Source organism: Falco biarmicus, chromosome 10 (assembly GCF_023638135.1).
Source record: "Falco biarmicus isolate bFalBia1 chromosome 10, bFalBia1.pri, whole genome shotgun sequence".
In the NCBI taxonomy this organism is placed as follows: Eukaryota; Metazoa; Chordata; class Aves; order Falconiformes; family Falconidae; genus Falco; species Falco biarmicus.
The window spans coordinates 2,654,595-2,677,811 of NC_079297.1; the positions used below are offsets into that span (position 1 = coordinate 2,654,595).

The following is a 23,217-nucleotide window of genomic DNA, read 5'->3' on the forward strand; positions in this document are numbered from 1 at the left end:
TTCAGATATCAGCTGTTAATGCTGTCAAGTTGTTAGTCTCAGACCAATTGGTTGCTTCAAAAGGAAACGGGTGTTCAGAAAAAGAAAAAGTCTACAGGTTAGAGGTATCTTGTTTATTTCATTGTGAGTTTGTTTTGAAGTTTTACAGGCTTACGCAGAGTCCACAGCTTGCTTTGCTCTATAAAAATGAGCCTGAACGGTTCCCTGTCATAAGGGGAAGAGCAGGGATTACTAGCTGTAACTTCACTTCTGAGCCTAAGTCTCCTCTGTGATATGCTCCACCTGGTATCTTTGGCCTCTTTATGAGCATGTGGTTTCCCTGGGAGACTGATGACCAGTCAAGAAAACCTGTTGATTTTGAGGTGGAGGCTCAGATTTGTAGGTCTAGCATGTCTGTTGAATGTGAAGGATGGCATGGGGGAGCAGAGCACTTGCAACATAGAAAAACACTCAGTTCCTCTGTATGTAGAATTGGTGTGGGTCAGTACCACCTGCCTGGAACCCATTCACTAAAGATCCAGGTAATGTCATCTGCAAACTGAGGTGGAGCGTGAACTAGCAAAGATTCAATTTACTCTGCAGTAGAGCTAGCTTCTTACAGAGTCTAACGTGCTTTTCCTATGAAGTTTTCCCATTTCCTTCCTCTTTCAAACTTCCCTTTGTGCCTCACTTGTGTAACTGCATCAGCCACCTCAGTCAGTGCAGTTGGCCTCCGGGTGGACCAGCTGAGCTGTCTGTGTAGCATGTGTAAGGGTAGGATGGGAGGGGACTTGTTTCAGACTGAAGTGCAACTCTCCCTTGGGGTGCGAGGCAGCTGAACAGACGTTCATAAGCAGCTCCTTGCAGCAGGCAGTGAGAGTGCTCCTTGTGAGCCTCTAATGGAGAGTAAACTGCATTTCTGTCTTTCTTAACAGGTGAAAGGCATGAAACCTCCTGGTGTTCAGCTGACTCAACAAATCCAAACCTTTAAGGGTGTTATTAGTGTCTTTTTGACAGGTGTATGCAATGATCAGAGAGACATCTGTAGTGTTACAAAAAATTTTCCTTTCTGAAAACAAAAAGGGGGGAGGGCAGAAGAGTGTTGGACTTCCATCAAGCCTGCTGGAAAGTGAGGAGCCTGGAAAAAGCACAGACAAGCTATAGTCATTTGAGTGGGTTAGAGGTACAGCATCAATAAATCCATGTGGCTAGTGAAGCACTTATATACAACAGCATCAGTGTCCAGTCTTTGCTAGTGTGGGGTTGCTTTGAGAAACTATCGCGTTTGCCTTTTATCTGTATAAGTTTTATAAAGTTACATAAAATCTGCACGCCTACCCTTCAGGATGGAAATCCTGTTGCAGTTGTGAGTAAACTACAGTAAAAGACGCAGCTTTGGATGGACTGACTTATCAGAAGGTTTGGTAACCTGTACAGGCCCTGCTAGCTCTGTACTTCTCCTTTCCAGCTCTGCACTTCTCCTTTCCTTCGAGCAGGTGGGACAGCTGCTGTGGTAGAAATACTGCATTGAAACAACTTGCAGGGGAGGTACCGAGAGAGGAGCACCCTAAAACTGAGGCATTGTTAGACAAGATGGAGCTATCGTTAGTGGCTCCTTGTAACCATAAGGTTATCTTTTTCTTTTCCAGCTGTTCATACCTCACAAGGTATTCATTGTATAATGTGTGGAACAACAAAATGCAGGCCTTCTGGGATGGTTTCACTCAGTGCTCGGTCCTCATTCTCTCTCGGTACTGCTCCACCCATGAAAAAGAGGAAAACAAAGGATTTGCTGGATAGGCTGCAGGTTACCAACACAGTAGAGCTCTGCTAACCATGGCATTCTGGTACCCTCACCTAAGAGGCTCCAGTAGCAGAACCAAGGGGTAATAGCCTTAGGACCTAAGATCTTAGCTCAGCACAGCTGGAGCTGAAAGAAAGCTACTGTTCTACTGCAAGTAATTAGATGGATCTTGATTAGTGCTATGGGATGGATGAGTCAGAATAACACAAGACAGCCTTAATTTTGGTTTGTTACAGAATTTGAGAGTGACTACCATCTTACTAAGATTTTCTCGTAACAAAAAGAATTGTGATGTGATTTCTTAGGATCTTGTCTTTTCTTTAAATGGAAAACTATGACTTGGCCTAGCTGTAGGGGGGAAGAGAGCATGCTTGAGCCTTGGTGATGTGCAAACAAGCTGTGCTATTTCATAGGCAATGTGATGAAGGACAGATGTTTGAGCATCTCTGTAGGGGATGGCAGGATGAAATCGTTAGTGGCTGCTTGTCTCGCTAGGCATGAGATTCCATTCCCTGTACATATAACGTAAGAGGTTCTGCTGTTAGTGGGAACTTGATGGATTCAAAATTACTGTCACAAATCAGCTAGTAAAAAGAAAAGCTAAAACGTGGTTTCCTGCTGCCTTTCCTCCCAGGAGCCTCACAATGAAGGGCACCTGTGGGAAGAAACGGCAGGTCTATTCTGGCATATTCCAGCTGGAGGGAGAGCTACAATCGAGCAATATGGTGAGTACTTGGTCATGTTAGCAGAATGTAGAGAAGTTTTGTCAGGAATCCAAAAGGAGATGTGTGTGAAACACAGATGGGTAGTGGCAATTTTGGATGGCTTCCAAATGAGGCAGGTCAGTGCTGAAAAGGTCCCACCTAGTGCATACTTGTGGCATCTGTCAAAGGCTGGAAGGAAACCATGGATTTTGGTTGTTTCTGTGCTATCTTTCACCACTCAAAGTTTAGCATTTGCTGTTGATGCCATACTTGTAATTGTGGTTGGTTTGGTATTTTTTTTCCCCCTCCACTCTAAGCAGCCTGCAAAGCCCAAAACTTAAAGCCAAATTTTCTGAGGTATTTCTGAAGTAATTGTTTGAATTTGGAGAGGCTGTAGGTTGATGAAGTCAGACAAACATCTTGTGAAAGACTATTTTAATGGAGCTAACAAAGAAGGTAGAACAAAAAGAGGCAGACCTTCACACAGATTGCTGGCAAATGGCAAAAATCCCAGAAAGCAAGAGGGGCGCAGGGGAAGCCCTAGGAAAGGGGACAGAGAGCAGCCTTTTGTATCTGAGGCAGGGTGGTTGTGCAAGTGAAAGGACTGCCACGTTTGTGTTTCTTCAATTGCAGTGCCTGGTGGCTTTCTGTGAACACAATTTATCTGAACAGCAAGTCCTCCATTAGCAGATCTTGCTTCTTACAAATAAAGCTGGGATTATCATCTAGGCCCATATGGTGGTGAGAAGAGATGCAGGATGTGATGCTCTCAAACTCAAATCCATCACCTGGATGCCATGACAGCACTGGTTTGGCAGTGCTGTTAAGGGTCATGTTAATCTCCAGTGTCTTTATTGCTTTCTATTGCTCTTGTACAACAAAGGGAACTTAAAATGGAATATAAATGAAGGTCAGCTTTTAAAACTGTCACAATTTTGGGCACCCATATTGTATGCTGCATTCCTTGCTGTCTCGCGGAGACCCAGAGCTGGGGTGCTGTGCTGGTGACACCTCTTGGGTCCCTTGGAGCTGTTGCCTGCCTGCGCCCTTAGTCAAGGCCTCACTCCCAAGTATCTGTCTTCTCCATGTGCTGTGTTGTCTTTTGCTTGGTTTTGAATTTTTTTATTTAGGAATTTACACTGTTTTGCTTTGGTGTGGTGAAGAGCTCCTGCCTCAGAAGTCTATCGAGTCCAGTTTTCTCCCCTCTTCCAGGGCCAGGGCACCTCTGTGCTGAGGGACTGTCCTGCGGCCTGGGCTCTCCCTCGTATCTCTTATGTTGTGGTTTCTTTCAGTTGATTCCAAGAGCTGGCGGGTGCTGCGCCAGGGATTCTACTTTTGCCTCTGTGCCTGAATCGCTCGCCTTAGCTGGTGAATTTATAGTAAATGTAGTTGCAGAGCACATGCGGGTATTTTAATGGCAATAAAACTTGGGCGTGGAGAGCGGTGGCTCCTGTCAGGGCGGGGGGGGGGCGGGTGTCCTCCTTCCCGGCATGCTCCGCGGTGGCCCCGCGCATGCGCGCCCCGCCCAGCTGCACTACATTTCCCAGCGGCCCCCGCCGGGCGGCGCAGTGCGCACGGGGCCCGGGCGGGGGCGCTGCGGCGCGTCCCTCGCGCCGCTCCGTACAAAGCGGCGGGGGAGGGGGCGCTTCCTGTTTGTCTCCGGCCGAGCGGAGGAGCGGCCATGGCGGCGGCGGCGGCGGGGGGCCCCGGGCCCGGTGGGGGGGGCCGGCGCGGAGCCCGTGCGGCGGCCACCAACATCCTGGCGCAGCTCCGCCACGGGCAGCTCAGCGGCTGTGGCCTGACGCGGGGGGCGCAGGTACTACGGGATGGGGGGAGGCTCCTCCGGCGGTGGGGGTGAGCTGGGCCCGGGGGCTGGCGCGGCTACCATGGGGATAGGCAGAGCTGTGCCCGGGGGCAGGGGCGGGCTGGCGGAGGCCTGCTGCCCATCCTGCCCTGAGCCCACCCCCCCGGCTTCGGGCAGGGCCTGCAGATCCGCCTGGGAGCCCGGCCCGCGAGGCCTTGCTCCGCCGGGGGCTGGAGGCGGGTGTTGGCCGGCCCTGGCGGCCCCTCGGCGGGGCTCAGCGCCAGCCTGGGGCTGTCGGGCCCCTCCTGGAGCGCCGAGGCCGGTGGGAGCCGGGCTGGCCTAGCGGGGCCCGCCGCCGAGGCTGCTGGCGGGGGGGGGGGCGGCGTCTGGCAGTGCCCTCTCTCGGTCCAGACTGGGGGCTCCCCAGCCCCCTCTGCCCGCGCCGCTTTGGTGCTGGGTCAGGGGGCGGCCCAGAGCCTCACGCGGTGGGGAAGGAGAGTGTCTGTGGGCCTTCATGCGCCTTTCCCTCCTTCCATCCTCGGGCTCCCTGTAGAAGGACTGTGGAGCGGAACAAGTACGTGCCGTGCTGTAGAGGAGTCTTCTTCCTCTGCTGTTCTGGTTGGTGCTGGACGCCGTGGCTTTCTCCTGCAAAAAAAGGAAAGCTCTGCTTGCAACTGTAACAACGCGGCATCAAAATTTAGGATGTTTGGTGGACAAAGGCAACCTCTTGATATTAGGGCTTAGGCAACTTTTTATCTCTCAAATGGGACAGGCTTTGTGCTGGTGATTTTCCATTAAACTGTTCCAGACCTCTTTCAAATTTGTCGTCTTTCCCAGTTGATGATGCTGGGAAATACCGAGAAATGAAATCAACTTGTTAACCTAGGCTTGTGCCCATCGTGTGCTTATGCTGGCTTTTTCAAGAAAATGCTCACGGATAAAGGACTATTCATTTCTTTTTCCGAAGAATAATTGGCATTTATTTTACAGATTAGATGTGAAATGGTGCAAAGACTTGGAAACTGAAGTGTGGGATAAAGAACTTGCATTCGGGTGGTGATTTATTGAGCTAAAGTATCTTAAAAGAGTTGAAATGGAATTAGAAATGGGATTTGTCTAAGTGGTTTTCACTAGTGCAGACAACAATATTTTCCTTGATTAACAAGATTCTGAGCAATTACTAAGAGAAGATTTGTTTGTCATAAATGTCTTTGTGTGGTTCTGTAGCTGAGATAGGGAAAAGAGCAGGAGGTGATTTTTAACAGCTCTTTTGTCCCTATTGTACTGCTTGCACAGATACTAGTTTGAAGAAAAAGAAAATCATTTGCATGAATTTAAACCTGATATTGTCTCTCTTGAGGGAAGTTATTTCTGTGTGATTGTTTTAAGAGTATATTTCATCTACTGTAGGCAGAGTAGCTTGCTGTCTCGCTAACTTGCCTGTCCACCTCTGGGCTCATGCTGGCTCCTCCACGACCGTAGTGGTTTAATTCAGATAAACCGGTGATAACGTTGTGTGCCAACGCAATCTGTTAGGATGGTACCTCTGCTCTGAGCTTTGGTTCACTTGAGAAATGCAGTGGGTACTGTGTTTTAATTTGGGGCTTTTATGAATTGTTGGAAACAACTGCTATGGAAATGACCAGGCTTTTACAGTAATCGAGGAAACTTCTGCTAGTTATATCCTCCTCCTGGTAATGCCGAAGTTTGAGGTGGTTGTTCTTATTGCTAGGGTTTTGTTTGTTTCACTTTTTAAATCCAAGTGTCACCGTGCTGCCCTGAAAGACTTAAAGCTTGGATGCCTGGGGCTCCCAGTGCTTCATCAACGCTGTAGGAATGCATTCCTAAATCACCTGGAATAAGGGGGAGCAGGGAACAACTCCCTGAATGATTTTGAACTTTGCAAGTCGTCTCTGCACTTTTACCTTGAAGCAGTTTTTTGTTTGCAGACGGTCTAAATATAAGACACTTCGATGTAACTTTTAAAGAATTATAAGGCAATTTTGGGTGCTGTTCTTTATTTTTATTAAAATATTTGCAGTAATCCTGTAGTTGACTCCTCAGTGGCAGTGTGGTAGCCCTTGCTTAAGTTTCTCAACTCATTTGCTCCTGAAAAGCCTGAGAGCAGATCAGGTTTCCAAGCTGTTGTATTGGGGTCTAGAAGAACAAGTTAGGAGAATGTCCTTTGAGCTCTTTCTTCCTGCTTTTTCAAGGAAGTTTTGGGTCATATGCTGCGTGGACCCGAGAGGAAGAGAAACCTTTTTCAAGATTTTAATTCAGAGAAATTGGGAAATACCATTCCTTGCTGTGGCGCCTGCCATCTGAGTCGTGTTCTCCTGCAGTGTTGTCACTGTATTTCAGCGTCTGATCTCTGGGAGACAATTAGTACTCTTCTGTGGGTAGCAGTGTCATTTATTCTTAAACAAAGCTTTGTGTACTATTTTTAGGTGATCTCAAGATCCATTTTTGTATGAGCAAAGCAGGGTCTTATCTTTGGATTGGTAAGGATAATTGTTGACAGGCCTACATCAGAAAATTCATCAGTCTGATCTTACAGGGACATTACAGGTTTTTTGACAGCAACAGCCACCTGAATATCTGGCAGTTTTGAGGCCAGCTAAGGCTCTGAAATCTGGATCCATGGGTGTTCTTGCTGTACTCTCCTACCAGGAGCCATAGCTTTTTTGCTGGTTGGTCTCTTTTTCTTGTTATTAATAATAAGAAGATTGATGGATAAAGCATATTTCTGTAGGTATTGCCATTATTTGTTCTTATATCCATTTTAGGTGTATTGCTAGCATCAGCTGCTGCCCTGGACGCAGGCCTCAATCATTGGTGTCACATTGCATAACCTTCTATCAAGGTTTGCCCTAGTACAGAGTACAAAGCAAGTGAAAGGGGCTTTTCAGATATTGGTAAAATAGAAGCAGACCAACTTTCCAAAAGTGGCACATTTTCTAGTAAGGGAAAATATTGCTTGTGAGCTGCCTGGTCTGTAGTGCCTCTCCTGGCACAGCTGTGATGTGTGCACACAGGCACTGTAAATAATACCTGATGGCGTTTGTGCTGTGGTTCCTTGAAGGGAAGGGAACATTTTGGCTCAGCGGATCAAGCTTAAATCCCCTCAGCAAGAGGGCACGCACTTCATCTGCTGCAAGCCAACTGTGAAAAGCACGTATATAACATGAAACCAGAAGGTACTTTGGTGCAGCTATGTGAATCCCGGTAGACAGAGCAGTGTAATAACACACTAACCAGTGATTTGCTGGCAAACTAGCATGCTTCTGGTGCAGTCCCAAGAGCAGATCATCAGCGCTGGTCTCACTCTCTCAGGACTGCCAAGGCTTCACTGAAACAATCAGAATGGAAAAAGAGAGTCCATTTTTCCAGCTGTATTTCATGATCTGCTCTCCCCAGGAATAGATGCTTTCCTTAGCAGGATAGTCCCTATCTACTCTGAAAAAAATCTCTCTGTGGAAGGAAAGCATTTTCTGCCTCAGACATCCAGATTTCTAGCTCCTACCATTACAAGTTATCAGTAGTCTGTAGTAGTTTCCTAACTCTTGAGAAAATACTCTGTTTTCTGATTGATTTTGTTTCCTTCTTACAATAATACCACTAACAAAAAAAATTTCGCATGAATATAATCCACTTTAGTTCTAATTGTATGGGTCTTAGCAGGCTTATACCTCTTCAGCAGAGGACAGCTACTGAGAATCAGAAAGCCTGGACGTGCTTTCTCTGTAACAGGGACCAAAGCTCTGTCATACACTAAAAATGCTCAAAATTGGTAGTATCAGAGTTCAGTAGTCTTATTTTGGGTGACTGAAGAGGACTGCTGTAGATACAGTATTCCTTGCCCCTCTGCTTTTTCCTAGATATCCATACAGATTTTGCTTTCTTTCAAAATTGAAGAAGAAACTTGGGCAAGGAAAAAGTAATCACGGAGAAGTTATTATAATTTTACATGTTAGTTGATCTATTTTTCTCTGAGGGTAGGATGTTCAAAACAAACGATTAGTAGCTATGATTACTATCTGGTAGATTCTGTAGTGGTTTTGAAGAGCTGTTGGTGTTAAAGATCTGTGTTGGAGTTGTTCTGCTCTTGGAAACACTGGGGTTTTGAGCAGTAGTTTGGGATTCTTGGGCATGGTTAGACCTGGCTAGAAGGTACGACGGGTTTTATCCCAGGACACGATGTCCCTGGGCTCATGCCTTGCTTTTGGGCTGGCAGGGAAAGGATGGCAGGCTCCATCCAGGGTTGCGGAGGATGAAGAAACAGTAGTTACGGGAAACTTGATCTGCACTTCGAAGAATCAAAGAACTGGAGAGAGGCTAGAAATAGGTGCTCTTACATGGGCTTCTCCCAGCTTCACCAGTGGAGTTTCTTAAAATTTTGTGGTTTCTGACATGTTCCTGATCAGAGCTGCCTGTAAAAAACCCAGCTGGTGACTGGCTGTGGTGTTCGCTGCCCCGCAGCAGCAGGGTAACAGTTCACAGCTTCTCCCTTGGAACACTTTCCAGAATCACTGTATAGGCCAGAAGTTGTGTTTCTGTAGTGTGCTGTTGTGTTAAAATGAGAACTTCAGGAGGGTCATTTGCCTCAGTTGTAGGCTTTTTTGTGAGAAGTTGTGTGAGGAAAGAGACAGTTTAGCCAGACTGATGCATCTTTCTTAGCGACTGAAAAGGAAAATGTAATAAGGAGCTGGCATGACAGGGCACTCCTCAAAATACTGAATAATCGTTCTCTTGGCAGTCTGTCAGAGATTACTTCCTAAGTATTACTGTTCAGAGGAAAACTAAATATTTAATTGCACAAATACTAGTTTCCTGTTTTTAAAGGTACAGCCTGAAAGGTTTGAAGGAAAGGATATGGAAAGGCTTTGATTTTATTAAAAATATGTAGCGGCTATGTGCTTACATCTGTTTCTTGAGATCCTTAATCTTGTGCCTCTTTCCTTTTAAACTTTCAGAACATTGGAATATATGCTTCAGAAGTGGTCATGGAAGATGCTGAGAATGGAAATTCTGCTTTTTTTTTTTTTAAAGCACTTCCAGTCTTACATTAACGCATGATTACAACAAAAAATTGAATCGAGAAAAGCTACAACTGATGTGTCATACCCATAAAGTTTATCACAGCATGAATTCGTTAGTGCTGTAAAGGATACCTGGACACCTGAGTCACTATTTTTTTTTGCTTTTTGAAAGATCGCAGCAAAAAAACCTCCTGCAGTGAGTGTTCAGCAAGCCAGTGAAATGTTGGAAGGGCAAAATTTGAAGTAGAGACACAATTTTATTAGAAAACTGTTACCCCTACTCTCCAGAGTAAAGGGGAGGATTAGCTCATGGTATTTCTGCTCTTCAGTTTGTCAGCAACTGTGAGAAGACGTGGAGATGTGTCACTGACCACAGCTTAGAAAAGTGGTGGAGACAAGGTTAGGAAAATAAGAGGTTTACCTTGTAGGGTGATGAAAAGCATCACAGTGCAGGAACACAAATGGAAAGGAAAATCATCACTGGAAGGGGAAGGGATTTTGAAGCAATCATAACTACAAGAGATCTCAAGCCAGTAACAAATGGTTTAGCAATGCTCATAACGCAGTTCTGACCATGTGCAGGGGCACAGGCACAAAGCAGCCGAGGGGATAAGCTGCTTCTGTTGGAGAGGCTGTGTCTGGAGGATATAGGAGCATCAAGAGCAAATACTACAGCAAAAGTGGAGAGGGAGAAAAGAAAGGGGAACTAAACTAAAAGGGGTGGGTTTAGGTAAATTTTAACATATAACCTAATACAACTCGGTGAAGTTTTAGGTATTGTTCATCATTATTTATAGACCATTGTGCTAAGGGATGCCAGGGTGTTTTAAAAGCATTTGTAACACAGGAGGATTAAAAAGAAATTTAAAAGAAATGTTTAATTTGTGTGTAATGTTTTTGTTCAGCCCTATGTATACTTTCAAGAAAAGTTATGCACAGAAGTTATTTAAACTCTGTAGTAGGAAAGTGTTCCTGTGGTAGTTACCAGTCTTTGGTGTAATCTCCTTGGAAATCCTGGGCTCCGGTCCTCTGGAAGATTTTAAAGAGCGACTACTCAGTCTGCTTTAACTTGCAGTCATGAATGGGCTTGATGACACATTTTTAACTCTCTATGTAAATCGTCTGGAAAGTCTTTCATTGCCCTTCCAGCAAATCTGTACTGCCATGGCTTCAACAGCACAGCTGGAGGAGGGGGAGATGGCTGGTACTGGCTGGGTATCTGATCACCCGGCTGGCTAACAGCATTCGGTGACCTGCCAGTGTGGCACTGGCATCGTACAGACCACTTCAGACTATGACGTTGTTCGGGAGCGCAGTGCCTGGGCTTGAGCTAGTGTGTGCCGTGCTGCCTTGTTTCAGAGGCCTGCCTGAAATATAACCGGTTCTGGAGAGCTGCAGTGTGCCGTCCTCCAGGTTTCTAGGTTTGTGATTCAAAACTTGGATATGTTACGGCAAACTCCTGAGAAATGGCTGAGTGGAGTCTTGGTGTTCGTACCGGTTTGGTTTACTGTACCTGGGTGGTAGGGCAGTTTTGACGCTGGTTCTTTGTTTTCCCAGTAATTGGTACTTGCTCTGTCTTCTTCTAATGCCAGCAAGGCATGACGGTTCATAACCCCAGCAACCATTTGTTAGGTAGGCCCTTTCTTTTAATTGATGCCATTTCCAGCTGGGTTTCTGCCACTTCCCCTTCTTGCTAGATAGTATCTAACTTCTCAAGCTATGTATGCAGTTTCAGATACTTTATCCAAAGCTATTCAGTGAAAGAAGATTTCTGAGAAATCAGTGTTGGATTGCACTTAACCTGCTTGGATGAGACCGAAAAATACTAGAGGGGCAAATGGGCCCCGAAAGACCCAGTGCTAATTTTGATGACTATTCAATAACGTCTGCCCAGACAGAGCAAGAAGGGAACAGGCTTTGCCTATAAATGAAAACCATTGACTAGCTACTATTACAGAAATCGTGAGATGCAGTTTTTAACCAGAAGGGCTGTAAAGACACTCCATACAATCTAATTGAATTTTAATCCCTCCACAGAATCCAAAATCTTTGCGTTGGCAAGTACCGCCCCACCAGAATGGAAATATTCAGAGCCAGGGTAACCTCACAAATACAGAATAGGGACCACAAGCTAGAGCTTGCAGCAAAACCAAAGACATGTATTAAATCAAGAGAAAGAAAAAGGTTGGGTTGGGTTTGGGTTTTTTGTTTTGTTTTGGGTGTTGGTTGTTTTGGTTTTTTTGGAAAGCAGTTAAAAGAAGATGAAAGCAAGGAAACATTTGCTTCATTCTTTCAGAATTTCAGTTCTGAAAGTTTTCTGCAGATCAGCACAAGTGACTGCCTCTCAGTCTGGGACAGTGAGAGGAGGACCTACTAGTACAGAAGTGAGAATGGACCCTGACCCAAACCAAGAAGCATGCGTGTGATTAACAAACGCAATGTCAAGCCCAGGACAAGGTTTTAACGTTGATTAAGGGCTTTTGGCCTTTTTTGAGAGCACTTGGATGCTGAATTCTGTGCTGTGCTACTGGAACCTGAGATTGCAGCCCATGCATGTCGTCTTTGCCTGTGGTATCTTCCACATCAGCCAGAGGCAGAGTTGGATTCTCTCCCTGGCATTTTGCTGCATGTTCTTTGCACTTTACCCAGCAATTAATCCAGTTTCTCGTGCCGCTCATGGGGTTGTGTACTCTTCCCACACCTGGGATGGGGCAATGGTGGAGCTCCTCTTGCATTCTCTCTGTGCTGGCTATTACAAGGAGAAAAGGAAATTTGTGACTTAGAAGGAGCTGACCCATTACCTGCAATAAGTCCAAACAATAAGAAGCCATTTCAACTTTCTGGTTTTGTCCTGCCATTTCTTGTGCAGATGGCCTCCTCAGAAGGAACTTGTGTTGTTCTCCAGCAGTGCTGTTGATTACTCTTATTCAGAAGTCAAAAAGCAGGGGAAAGTTAAAAACCGGAGAGAGTTTTATGTCCCAGGTTTGCTCGTGCTGCTTCAATCACCCTCTGTAGCAAGAAAACCTGATACTTCAAGAGCCTTGAAGTTCATATTCATCAGGAAAAGAGCCTCACGTATCTGGGAAGCTTAGAAGAAGGATGAGGACACATAGCAGCTAACATTGCCAGTCTGAGTTTTCATGTGCTTGCATCAGTTTTTCTGGTTTTCCTGTATGCTAACAAGCAGAGAAAAGGTTCAAATTCTCAGTCAGAAATTGGAGTATATTTGCATATAATTGTCTAATAAGGAATTGAATGGCCCTTTGGAATTGTACACTGAGATATATCTGAGAAGGATGTCTTGGCTGAAACAATGAGCACCAACATTTCCTGACTGTTAATAGTTAACAATGAACATTTAAGCAGGCTGGAGGTGAACAAAGCAAGTTAACCACAGAAAGGGGGGGGGGGGGGGGGGGCGGGGAGGGGAGTGATTTATGCAGAATGAGAGCAGCTTAGAGGTTTAGGCCTAGGAGTAAAGGAAAATCCACAAATGTTGCATTGCGGTGCAGTCTTGCTGACGTGGGGATTGGAGCTTTCTTTATGCTTTTTATTTGGAAGGCATATAAAATTTTGTAAAACCAGCCAGAAATCCTCTGGCTGTAATTATTGTTGTCTGCCTTACCTTTCTGTGCAAGGATATGTCCCTGTTTTGGGGTTGGTCTAGGTACCTCTGAAGCGTTGTTAAGGAATGGAGTTAAATTTTGGTCAGCATTGACTGGATGGTGAATTTAATGAAGAGCTCTCCTTTACAGCATCTGCTGGCAGGAACCTGGAAGTCCAGCCTTCAAAACATATTTTGTGGATTGTAAGCAGAATATTTATTAGTCTTGTGCTGCTGTTTCATTTGTTTTCAGGTGTAAAATGTAGTGGTGAACATGGAGAAACGTTTTTTTATATTTTGGAGAGAAGGAGGAAAATTGGAGAAAGTTTGCACAAATGTAGTGGCAGATGCTGAGGTCTTTTTTTTGTGGTTGCAGCCTGCTTCCCAGAGCATAGTGCCAGTGTTACTCTACTGATGCAGTTTTCGGTTTCCATTTATAACCAGCCCAAGACTACAGAGGAAGTTTTTGTTGCATCTTTGATACTTTCTTCTGGAGCCTGCTTGTAAATCTTAGTGGTTTGGGTCATTGCTGTGACCAATAATGGCTTCAGGGACTTGGCTGAGGAAATACTCTTTAGTAGCTGAATGTAGCGAGTAATGAAGCCTTTCCATCTTCAGTGTTCTGTCTGCCTTAGTGTGGTGTAATTTGTGATAGTGTTAAGGGCACCTGTTTCCTCATGGAGTGACCTGTCAATTGGAGTTCTGCTGATGGAATTATTTAGAGACTAATGTGTTCCCATTTTAAAATATGTGATCAATATAAAAACATGGAACGAGATTAAGTTCTCTAAATGATAATATCTGCTTTAAGCCTTGTCCTGCTTAAGATACTTTGACCACCTGTGAAATTCTGCAGCTGCCAGTCCTGGATAAATTGCTGCACAGAAAGAAGCTCTGGATTTTGTAGTGGTACTCTCTAGAATAAACTATTTTTCATATATATTCTTTCCCTGGCATTTTGCTGCATGTTCTTTGCACTTTACCCAGCAATTAATCCAGTTTCTCGTGCCACTCATGGGGTTGTGTATGCTTCCCACACCTGGGATGGGGCAAGAAAAAAAAATATTCTGGGGAGGTGATGAGGTGGTTTTCTTGGTTATAAAGCATTGGATACGTGGGAATTATATTCTTCCTTTGTTGCAGATCACAGAGGCCTTGTTAAAGGAAAGAGATAAGCAAGCAAAATGGAATGGGATTCCCTTACTGTTGCAAAAGCTGTATGAACATAGCCACCCAAACAGTGATTTCTCCCAGTGCCAAAGCATCTTAAAGGTACTGTCTACACTGTGCTTCCTGAAAGCTAGGGGTTGTTTTGTTGTTGCTTTCTCTAAAAAAACTGTGACCATATTCTAACTTAATTTTTGCAACTGAGCGTATCTGTGAATGGGCTGGCAGGTAAGGGCTGGGAATGCATGCAGTTGATTAGTCAGTAGATCACAGATAGTTGGAGACAATTGTGTTTACACTGATGAACAGTCTTCTTTTTTTTAACTGTTTTCTGTTCTTTCCTTTGGGTGTTTTTTTTTCTGCATGCAGGAAATTTCTCCACTTCTTTCAATGGAAGCCATGGCATTTGTTACAGAAGATAGAAAAGCTGCTCAAGAGTCCACTTTCCCAAATACATACACATTTGACTTATTTGGAGGAGTTGATGTAAGTGTGTTTTTCAACAGTATCATAAAATTTCTGCATGATAGTGGTACCACTGAGAAGTCTGTGAGGTCTTTGAGACCTTTGAAGCTTCTAAATGTAAGCTACAGAATGACTTTACCATTTGTTGCTAAGCATTAGAATTGTACCTGTTTCTGTTAATCAAATGTGAAAAGCAGGTATTTTCTGAGGTATCACATCATCAAGAAAGAGGTTCTGTTTCCTATGTAATACAGAAGACCTGACTCTTTCTTCAGGCAGTCTGCTTTTAACCTAAAAAAGATGAGACCTCTAGGTTCTCAATGAAAACAGTTTCGAGAAAAATGCTACAGCTGGCACTGAGAATTCCACTTACCGCTGAGGGGTAGGTGGTGATTTTTTAAGCACATTAGCGCACTCTTTTAGCCAGGTTGTCTGTGTTTATTGCTGGCATGCAGTGTTTGCTGCTTCATCTACAAAAAAAGTTTTTTAAACAGAATTGCGAGGTTTCTGTAGATGTTCAAGCAATTTATCATTGTTTACTTGTTTTAATTCTATATTACACAAATCAAATACCCAAGTTTGCTCAGTGTTATGGTGACAGACTCTGGGATCTTAGCTTTCATTAGAAATGTATGATTTGTATTTTCTGGTTAACTAATTGACACTTTCTTCCCTTTTTTTTTTTTTTTTTTGTCTAACTAAACAGTGTCTTTGCTACTTCTCTCTTGTTATACTTAGTGTGCCTTACTTAAGTAAAACTTGTGTTTAGGTTACGTTGTTTTGAAATGAGCACTGGTTTAGTTGCCGGTGTCCTCTCAAGTGAGGACAAAAATCTTCAGCTACCCAAGCAATTTAGAACATTGTATGAAAATGTTGTAAATTTCCCATTTTTTGAAGGGAAATAGTGATACTTCCTGCAGAAGTGCTTGTAACATAAGGATGCACAGAATAAGTGTGTGTCTTGGGGGTGGGTTTTTTTTGTTTTGGTTGGTTGGTGCCTTTTCTTGGGCTGGAGTTGGTAAATACCAGATACACTGTTACTGCCTGGTACTGTGGCTGGAGATCTGCCTGATACAAGTGGGTTTAATGTGGTTAAAGGCAGTGGTAGAAGCCAGTGCTGTGTGTGTGTTTTTGACAGTCCAACTCTAGGACTCTGGGACTTGAAAGGGAAGTAGTCTAATCTGCTGATTCTGTGTATGCCATGTGCTGATTCTGTGTTGCGGTATTTTGAACGGTGAAGTATGAGTAACTTTGAAGGACACTAAATCTGCAGTGTACTCTCTATGCTATAATGTGTGATAGTGTATTCCTTAAAATATGTTTGGATTCTGACAGCTTTTACACCCAAGGAAGAACAAAAAAGACATTTGTGTCTCCTCCCTTTATATGAATACGTGTAAAATATTACCCCAGAGTACAAACACATGAACTGATGATACACAAGCCTTGTGGACTTTGGACCTGAATGCAACCCCATTCCAAGAAATAAATCTCATAACTCCTTTTGTGCTCCTTCTGCCTCTGGTGAGGCACCCTCTTATCTATTCTCTTTCTGCCATTGGATTCTTGCGCTTCTTGCTGCATACTGTTGCAGTTTCAGTAGGATGGCTGAAGAAAGCCCTCTCCAAGGAGTGTCTCACACCACTGCAGTCCAGTCCCTGGAGTGTATGTGAGGAGCATACCAGTTCTGCAAGAATAAGGTGATAAATGCATGGTGGGTTATAGTATTGACCAGGAAAAATAAATACTAGCTGAAAAGGTCCGCTCTGTGGCAAGGCAGGAGAAATCATGAGTGCGGCCATCCTTAAAAGACAGACTTGTTGCAGCAGGTGTTCTTTCCCAGCAGAAGAGCAGGTGGCCTGCATCCCAAGTGCATAGGGTTATCTTTGGATGCTTATCTCAGGTACCAAGCCTCGAGGTGTGCATTCTCCTCCTAAAATGTAAGCCATTAATATGAGCACTAAGTTACTGCTGCAGTAATTTTTGTCCACCCAATGGAGCTGCTTTTACAAATGTTGCTGAAAAACATAGATTCCTCTTTAAAGTTGCTTATTTATTTGTCAGTGCTTAAAATGTGGGCAGTGCTTCCAGTGCTATCAGGTGTTTTCCTCTGTGTCTGGGTAGGTAGTTCATTAAAAGAAGGGTAAAGTTAAGCTGGGACAAATGGAGCAGGTGGTACAATGTAAGTATGTTGTTAGTTGGTATGACTTGACTGGGTGACTTAAAAATTTTAAGCTGAATTTTAGCACTAGGTGCTTTTCTCAATACTTCTTGCTGAAGTCTTCGGTTCCTTCTAGTGGCTAACTTATTTTTAAATTTTAAATAAACTGGTTTTTTTTTAAAAAAAAAAAGTTTTAAAATAAACCAGTGGTATAGACTAGAACAACTGAAGATCAGTTCTGCATCTGTCGGAACTATAGTCCTAGTCTTGCAACACTAACGATTAACATTTCTTAAATAGAAAAGAGATGACACTTCACATATATGTCAGTGTATTTAAGTATACGTATAAAGTGCAAGTACAGAAGCAGTGGCTTGCTCTTTGTTGGTGAGATTAAAATCTGGAGCAGCTAAATTCTGTTATGTCTGGAATGTATTTTGGAGCCCAGTAAGATTTAAGGAGAGCCTTTGCAAAATGTGCATCTCTTTGCAGATGATTGCTGAAGATTCATTGTTTTGGGAAATGGATGATAGCCGTCCTTGATGTTATCTGGATGCATGTGAAGTTACATTGTTTGCATACTCAAATTCTTTAAAACCTGCCAGTGGGAGATTTAGACAGCTGTTACTATTTCTTCAGAGTAAATACAACTTTTTTGTCAGTGTAATTTTGAGACCGGTGGGGTTTTTATTGTAGGGCTTCCTTTTTTCATTTCTCTGACTTCAGCAGAGCAAGACTAAGTTTGGATTTGTTACTGACAAATTAATTGGTTATTTGTATCTCAGTGATTATTCCCTTAATTCTTTATCTTGTTGTTACAGCTTTTAGTAGAAATTCTCATGAGACCAACTCTTATTACACAGAAGAAGAAACAGAAAAGTAAGTAAATAAGTGTGGGTTTGATTTTATTTTTTTTTCATTCTTGCATTGTGTCCTCAATCAGACAGAAGTTATTATATTTTTCTGTTACTCTCTTTCAATACTAGCAATTTCCTGTTCCTAAATGAGTCATTGGTTTCTTTGTTCTCTGTAGTTCGTGATGGGATTTGGGACAGTCACCTGTTGCAAAGCAGAGCTCAGGAGTATTCATGCGCTCAGCATAACATTTTCTCAGTGCAGTAAATCTGCAATCAGTGGAAACTTTTTATTTTTACCGTGGCTGTAGCTACAATTAACAATTATTAATAATAAGCCACAAAACATTGCTTATGTAATGGGAGTTATAGAGATTGTGAGATAATGAAAAGTATGCTGTTTTCCTGACCTAGTCATAGTGACTACTAATTTCCAAATTGCTAGAAGGGGAACTTGCCAACAGGGTGCAGTAGCTTCAGCACAACTTTCCTGCTGGAGCAGCTTTGGTTTAATGTTTTCATTTCTCCTGCTTGTGATTCTGCTGGTTCCCTGAACTCTTCTGAGGGAAGGAAATATCATGGTGTGCTCCATGCTCATCAGCCAGGGAACTTCAAAGGTGAAGTAACTTGAACTTGAGGTAGAGACAGTTGTTATATGTCTGTACTGAAAACATAATTTAAATGTAAAAATGCTGGAGTAAATCAGATTGAAAGCTTTTCTATGAATTCCTGATGCTCTGTGGAAAAAAACACATGAACTCTTTTTTTTCTTTCTTTTTTTTTTTTCCCCCATGCTTAATAACTGGAACTAATATATGTCTTAGCAGTTTCTCGTATTGGCAAATTTTGAGTTGATTTATGATATTTTTCCTAAAATACTGTTTACACCCCTGTTGTTTTCTTCTGTGTGTAACTAAGAAGTGCACTAGACCACAGTACATCTGTGGCTGTGGTCCCAGGCAGTGCTGGTGGTAGTTTTGGAAGAAAGCATGAGAAAGGTCAGGTATAGAGTGTTTCTTCCTCAGGTTTCTATTCCTCAAAGTATTTGCAAATGCGATCTGAGCTAGCAGTTAGCCTGAAATTCTCACCTGTTTTATAGCTATCCATAATCACTGCTGTGGATGTTAGTGTTCCTTGGCAACACATAGCTAGTGAGTGTCTGTTTTCTCCTTTGCAGTAAGTGATGACCTCATCAAGGACTGTTTAAGCATACTGTACAACACGTGTATATGTGTAAGTACAAATGCTGTGGAAAGGTGTTCTTCTGCTGGTAATGTTTTACATGTCTGTATGTTGTCTTATCAAGTCTCTTTTAAGCCTAATTTAAACTTACTCTGAAACTTTTCATTAAAATTCCTTCAGTCAAATATAGGACTGCCCTGTATTTTGATATGTTACTCAAATAGTTTCTGTTTTCTCAGCCGTGTTGTCAAGTTTAAATCCCCTTGTTTGCATCTTTCTGTATCTGTGTTTCTGTAGGAAAGCCGTGTCAGGCTTTATATTCAAACTTAACATTTGAAACTGGAAATGAATGCCTGCTAACCTGAGCTATGGCTAGTCTTGTTCAGTAATGGTGCTGACAAAGCGTTTTAAGTTTGATCCTGCAACTCCTTAATGTGCTAAATATCCGTTCAGTTCAGCTGATGGCAGATCGGTGCTAAGCTAGATGCTGGGTTAAAAGGGATATTGAAATACCTTGCCATTAAAATTCTGAAGCTAAAAGCGCATGCCTCAGATTATGCATGCAGGGAACATCCTCAGGATTGTTTACTTAATCACATGATTTATTATGTCATAACCTAGGGAGCATTGTTTAACAGAAAGTAAAAAAAAAAAAGGCAGTTACTGACTTGGAGCTCTTCCAAAAACAGCCTAATCTCAAGAGTTGGAGTCATAATAGATCAGGTTCTCACTATAAGTATTTGTTTACATAAGGGAGGGGAAAGACCAGAACGCTTTTGTTCTTCCCTTATGTGATTATTGGTTTTAACCACAGGGAGTGCAACTTTGTTGCAAACTGAAGAGCCTATACTAACATGTTTACAACTTTGTTGCAAAGACCAGCTGCTGTTTTGGTTCAATGTTACTACTCTCTTGAATGAGAAGTGTGCAGGATCACAGAAATTTTGTGTGTGCAATATTAACTGTTCTTACGCTTACATGTAAATATTCAGGAGGTACCTAAGCTAGCCTGGTGAGCACTGGTGAAACATCAGTTGTGTTTAATAGACAGCTTTGTAAGTGGTAAGGATGTAGTTTTAAGTTGTGCTTAATTCCATAAAAGGCTGGCTGTGCTCTTAGCGGAGGTCAGCGCATGAACGCTGTCTTTAATGGTCAGAGCATGAAAGCTGGCCTTAATGAACTTGGTGATGAACCAGAGTTCATGTTATAGCATGACTCTTGGGTTCGTCAAAGAGTTCATTAAGGCCAGTGCTTGATTCCGTTGCTCAGACTGCCCAGCTGAGAGCAATGCTGATGGTTTAGGAGGAATCCAGGGAGTGCATTTACATACCATAAAATAGAGCTGGTTAAAATTTGTGTGGGAAGCCAGAGACAAGCCTCTCTGACTACTTCAAGGCATGCAGTGTTTACTTTTCATTCAGGGAAGCAAACAACTGCCTTGAGATGAAGCTTCTCACCCTGGAGCATGTAGTTTTTGCAGGCATCATGTTAACTTCAAACAGGGACTGGAGTTAGTTCTGGTCACCATAAACACAGTGTTTCCTGGTTTCAGGAATAGCTGATTTGATAACACGACAGCTGTAAAACTGTTCTGCGTGTGGCTGTAACATAGGAGTGCTCGAGGCGGGCTCTGACTCTGGGTCTGTGTGTGCATCTGCTGCTTTTTAGACAGAAGGAGTCACAAGACGATTGGCAGAAAGAAATGACTTTGTGTTGTTCCTGTTTACACTGATGACAAACAAAAAGACATTCCTACAAACTGCAACACTCATTGAAGATATCCTGGGAGTTAAAAAGGTTAGTTGCTAGTTTCTAAATTTTATTTGTATGGCTTTTCAGCCCAGTAAAGACAGCTGTTTCTTTGGAAGAGTTGCTGAAGGTAATTCTCTAAGCTAGCATTCTCACTTCTTGTAGCTAATTTGAAACCTGACTGTCTACAGTGATCATTAACTTCAATCACATTTCACATAGAAGCCAAATTAGACATGTGGTATCATACTTGTAATGCTTTTGCATAGCTTGCAGAGGATGGTGAGGGGCCGAGTGCCTAGCTGTCATTAAAGTACAAGCAGTATTTCAAATAAAGGAAATGAACTTACATAAATTCATTTTTCATCCTCACCTTCTGATGACACCTCAGATATTTTAGTAGTTTTCCTGACATCTGCAAGGCTTCCTGTGCTTCTCTCTTACCTTGGTGTTTCTCACCTCTCTGAGAAGTTGTAGGCTGGGGGAACAAGCCACTTAAGTCTTCTGCAAAAACTAGGCTTTTGAACTTGCTTGCCGGTATCATTACAGCTTAGTGCCCTGATGTGATGCAAATAAAATATTAGAGGTATAATACTGGGAAAACCCTGAATGAAATGTGACTGGACATTTTGTGGGGAGGGTCAGGATTCTATAACTTGTTACAGTTTTTAGAGTGAGGTTGAGAATTATGTACTTCCCGATACAGGCAACAAGCTTAGTTTATATGAATGCTTTTTGCTGAAAATTGTTTTAAATATCTTTATATTGAAAAGATCTTTTGATGAAAGACTGAGAAATACAATCTAGAAGTCCTCATCTGTGAGTCAAAGAAAATAGAGAAGTGGAAAAAGAATTGAAACTTTTTAGTATCTAAATTGATTTGTGTGTTAAATGAGGTTGTGAGTTTGGTTTTGGGGTCTGTTTGGGTTTTTTTAGTTAAAAAAAAAAAAAGCCCCCCAAATTTTACGTTGGTACTTAGTCTTTAAAATATGGTTATCTATACTTTTGGAATTGATAAATGGAAGTGATACCAGTTGTAAATCACAGCTGTTTTCAGATTCTTCACTTGTCACTGCCTACTTGCTTCTCTTTTACTAACATTGAACTAAAACAGATCTCTCCAGGAAAAAGATCTGTAGCTGAAGCCTTCTGGCTGTTTCTGTGTTCACTCATTCAGCATCACATGTGACTTAATCAGTTGATGTTGCCTCCTCCAGGAAATGATACAGCTGGATGATATTCCCAATCTTGCGAGCCTTGTGTCCAGTTTTGATCAGCAGCAGCTTGCGAACTTCTGCAGGATCCTTGCTGTTACAATTTCTGAACTTGACACAGGAAGCGATGACAAGCACACGCTTCTTGCCAAAAATGCCCAGCAGAAAAAAAACTTGGGTCCTTCTCGTGCTGAAATTAATCAAGGTAATTTTTACATTATGAACAAATGCAGAAGAATCTCAATAGTGTGTAAAGTGTCCCTCTTCTCAATGTCACATCTGTAGCATATGTTTCTAGAGGATACTGTAAGTATTCTGTCTTACAAAGCATTTTTCTCCTCTAGCACTTTCCTGGAAACTTTGTAGCTTTCAGTGTCATGTGATGTTGGTAATTAGGTGAGTTAATTTCTATCATTTCAGCCCTCTGATGACCTGAGTGGCTTAAAATAATTGAGTTTGTTTTCTATCCCTCAGTCACTTCCATGGCTTTCCCTTTAGCAACTCTCAGTAATTCTGTGTCCTCCTTAAAATATGAATTCCAGAAACTGCATGCAGCATGGTTACTGTCAGAGCAGTTCCTTCTCTAGTTTTATCTGACATTGTCCTGAGCAGGATGTCTTTTTTTATCCACAAGTAAAGTGTGTTTAATATTAATCATGTTGCCCACCATTAGCACATGACCCTTGGAAATTTGTAGGTCTAATCTCAGCTTCAGCTCTGGGCACAGGGCTGCTTTACTTATTTCGTGGGGTACCTCTCAGATGCAGAAGTCTGGTTAGAAGGATGAGTATGAATTTAAGAGATTTACTTTAAAGTACCCTCAAATGTAGAAACTGCTGTTTTCAGCTCTTACTATGCTGAAAAGCTCTTGGGCTTGTGAAGCAGATGTTTGCATAGGCCCATGCAAACGAGAATTTTTGGGAAGTACAGAAAGAGGTTTTGGAGCTGGTTCTCAAATCTTCTAACATTTCGTGTTAGCCATGAACAACAAAGCTCCGTTTGTAACTGCTGCCACCTCTACAGCATCCACTGAGGGATGGATAGCATGATACAGCAGGCAGAAGCTGAGAGACTTTAAAGGGGGATGACGTATTGTCTTCTGCCCTGTGCTTGCCAGAGCTTGCTTGTAAAGAGCAATGGACGAGTATGTGTAGGTGTAGGTACAAAGTTTAATTAAAATTAGTTAAAGTGAACAAGCTTGGATCCTGCTGAGCTGAACTTAGCTAAGCAAATGGTTAACTGATTGGGTTTTGTTTGCATGATTGGAGACTGTCTAAGACTATAAAGCATATTCCATTTTAAAAATTTTATCAGAGAGCTTATTCTTTCAGAGATGGTACCAGCAGGCAGAATCTCAACACTCTTTCACATAGTGTTCACGGTCAAATTCTTTGTCCTTTTCTACTTGCATACGCAAGTGTGTAGTGAAGTGAAGGCTTAGCCATGTACCAATAATAAACAGGTTCTGTAATTAAGCTTTTCTTGTGAAAA

At 42.6% G+C, this 23,217-nt stretch overlaps 1 protein-coding gene across 2 annotated transcripts in view; it reads left to right on the forward strand.

Moving 5' to 3' along the window:
* The first annotated feature begins 4,138 nt into the window (after positions 1-4,138).
* The window catches only part of TRPC4AP (transient receptor potential cation channel subfamily C member 4 associated protein), a 38,666-nt gene continuing 19,587 nt past the window's right edge, over positions 4,139-23,217 (forward strand). Inside the window, exons 1-7 of one of the 2 annotated variants that reach the window (XM_056353205.1) lie at positions 4,139-4,303; positions 14,078-14,206; positions 14,471-14,587; positions 17,549-17,606; positions 18,759-18,814; positions 20,432-20,560; positions 21,730-21,931. In XM_056353205.1, coding sequence (XP_056209180.1) covers positions 4,169-4,303; positions 14,078-14,206; positions 14,471-14,587; positions 17,549-17,606; positions 18,759-18,814; positions 20,432-20,560; positions 21,730-21,931 — 826 coding nt within the window. In that variant the 5' untranslated portion in view covers positions 4,139-4,168. Of the gene's footprint in view, positions 4,304-14,077; positions 14,207-14,468; positions 14,588-15,272; positions 16,267-17,548; positions 17,607-18,758; positions 18,815-20,431; positions 20,561-21,729; positions 21,932-23,217 lie in introns of those variants that run through there. The other variant, XM_056353206.1, reaches the window with a different exon arrangement.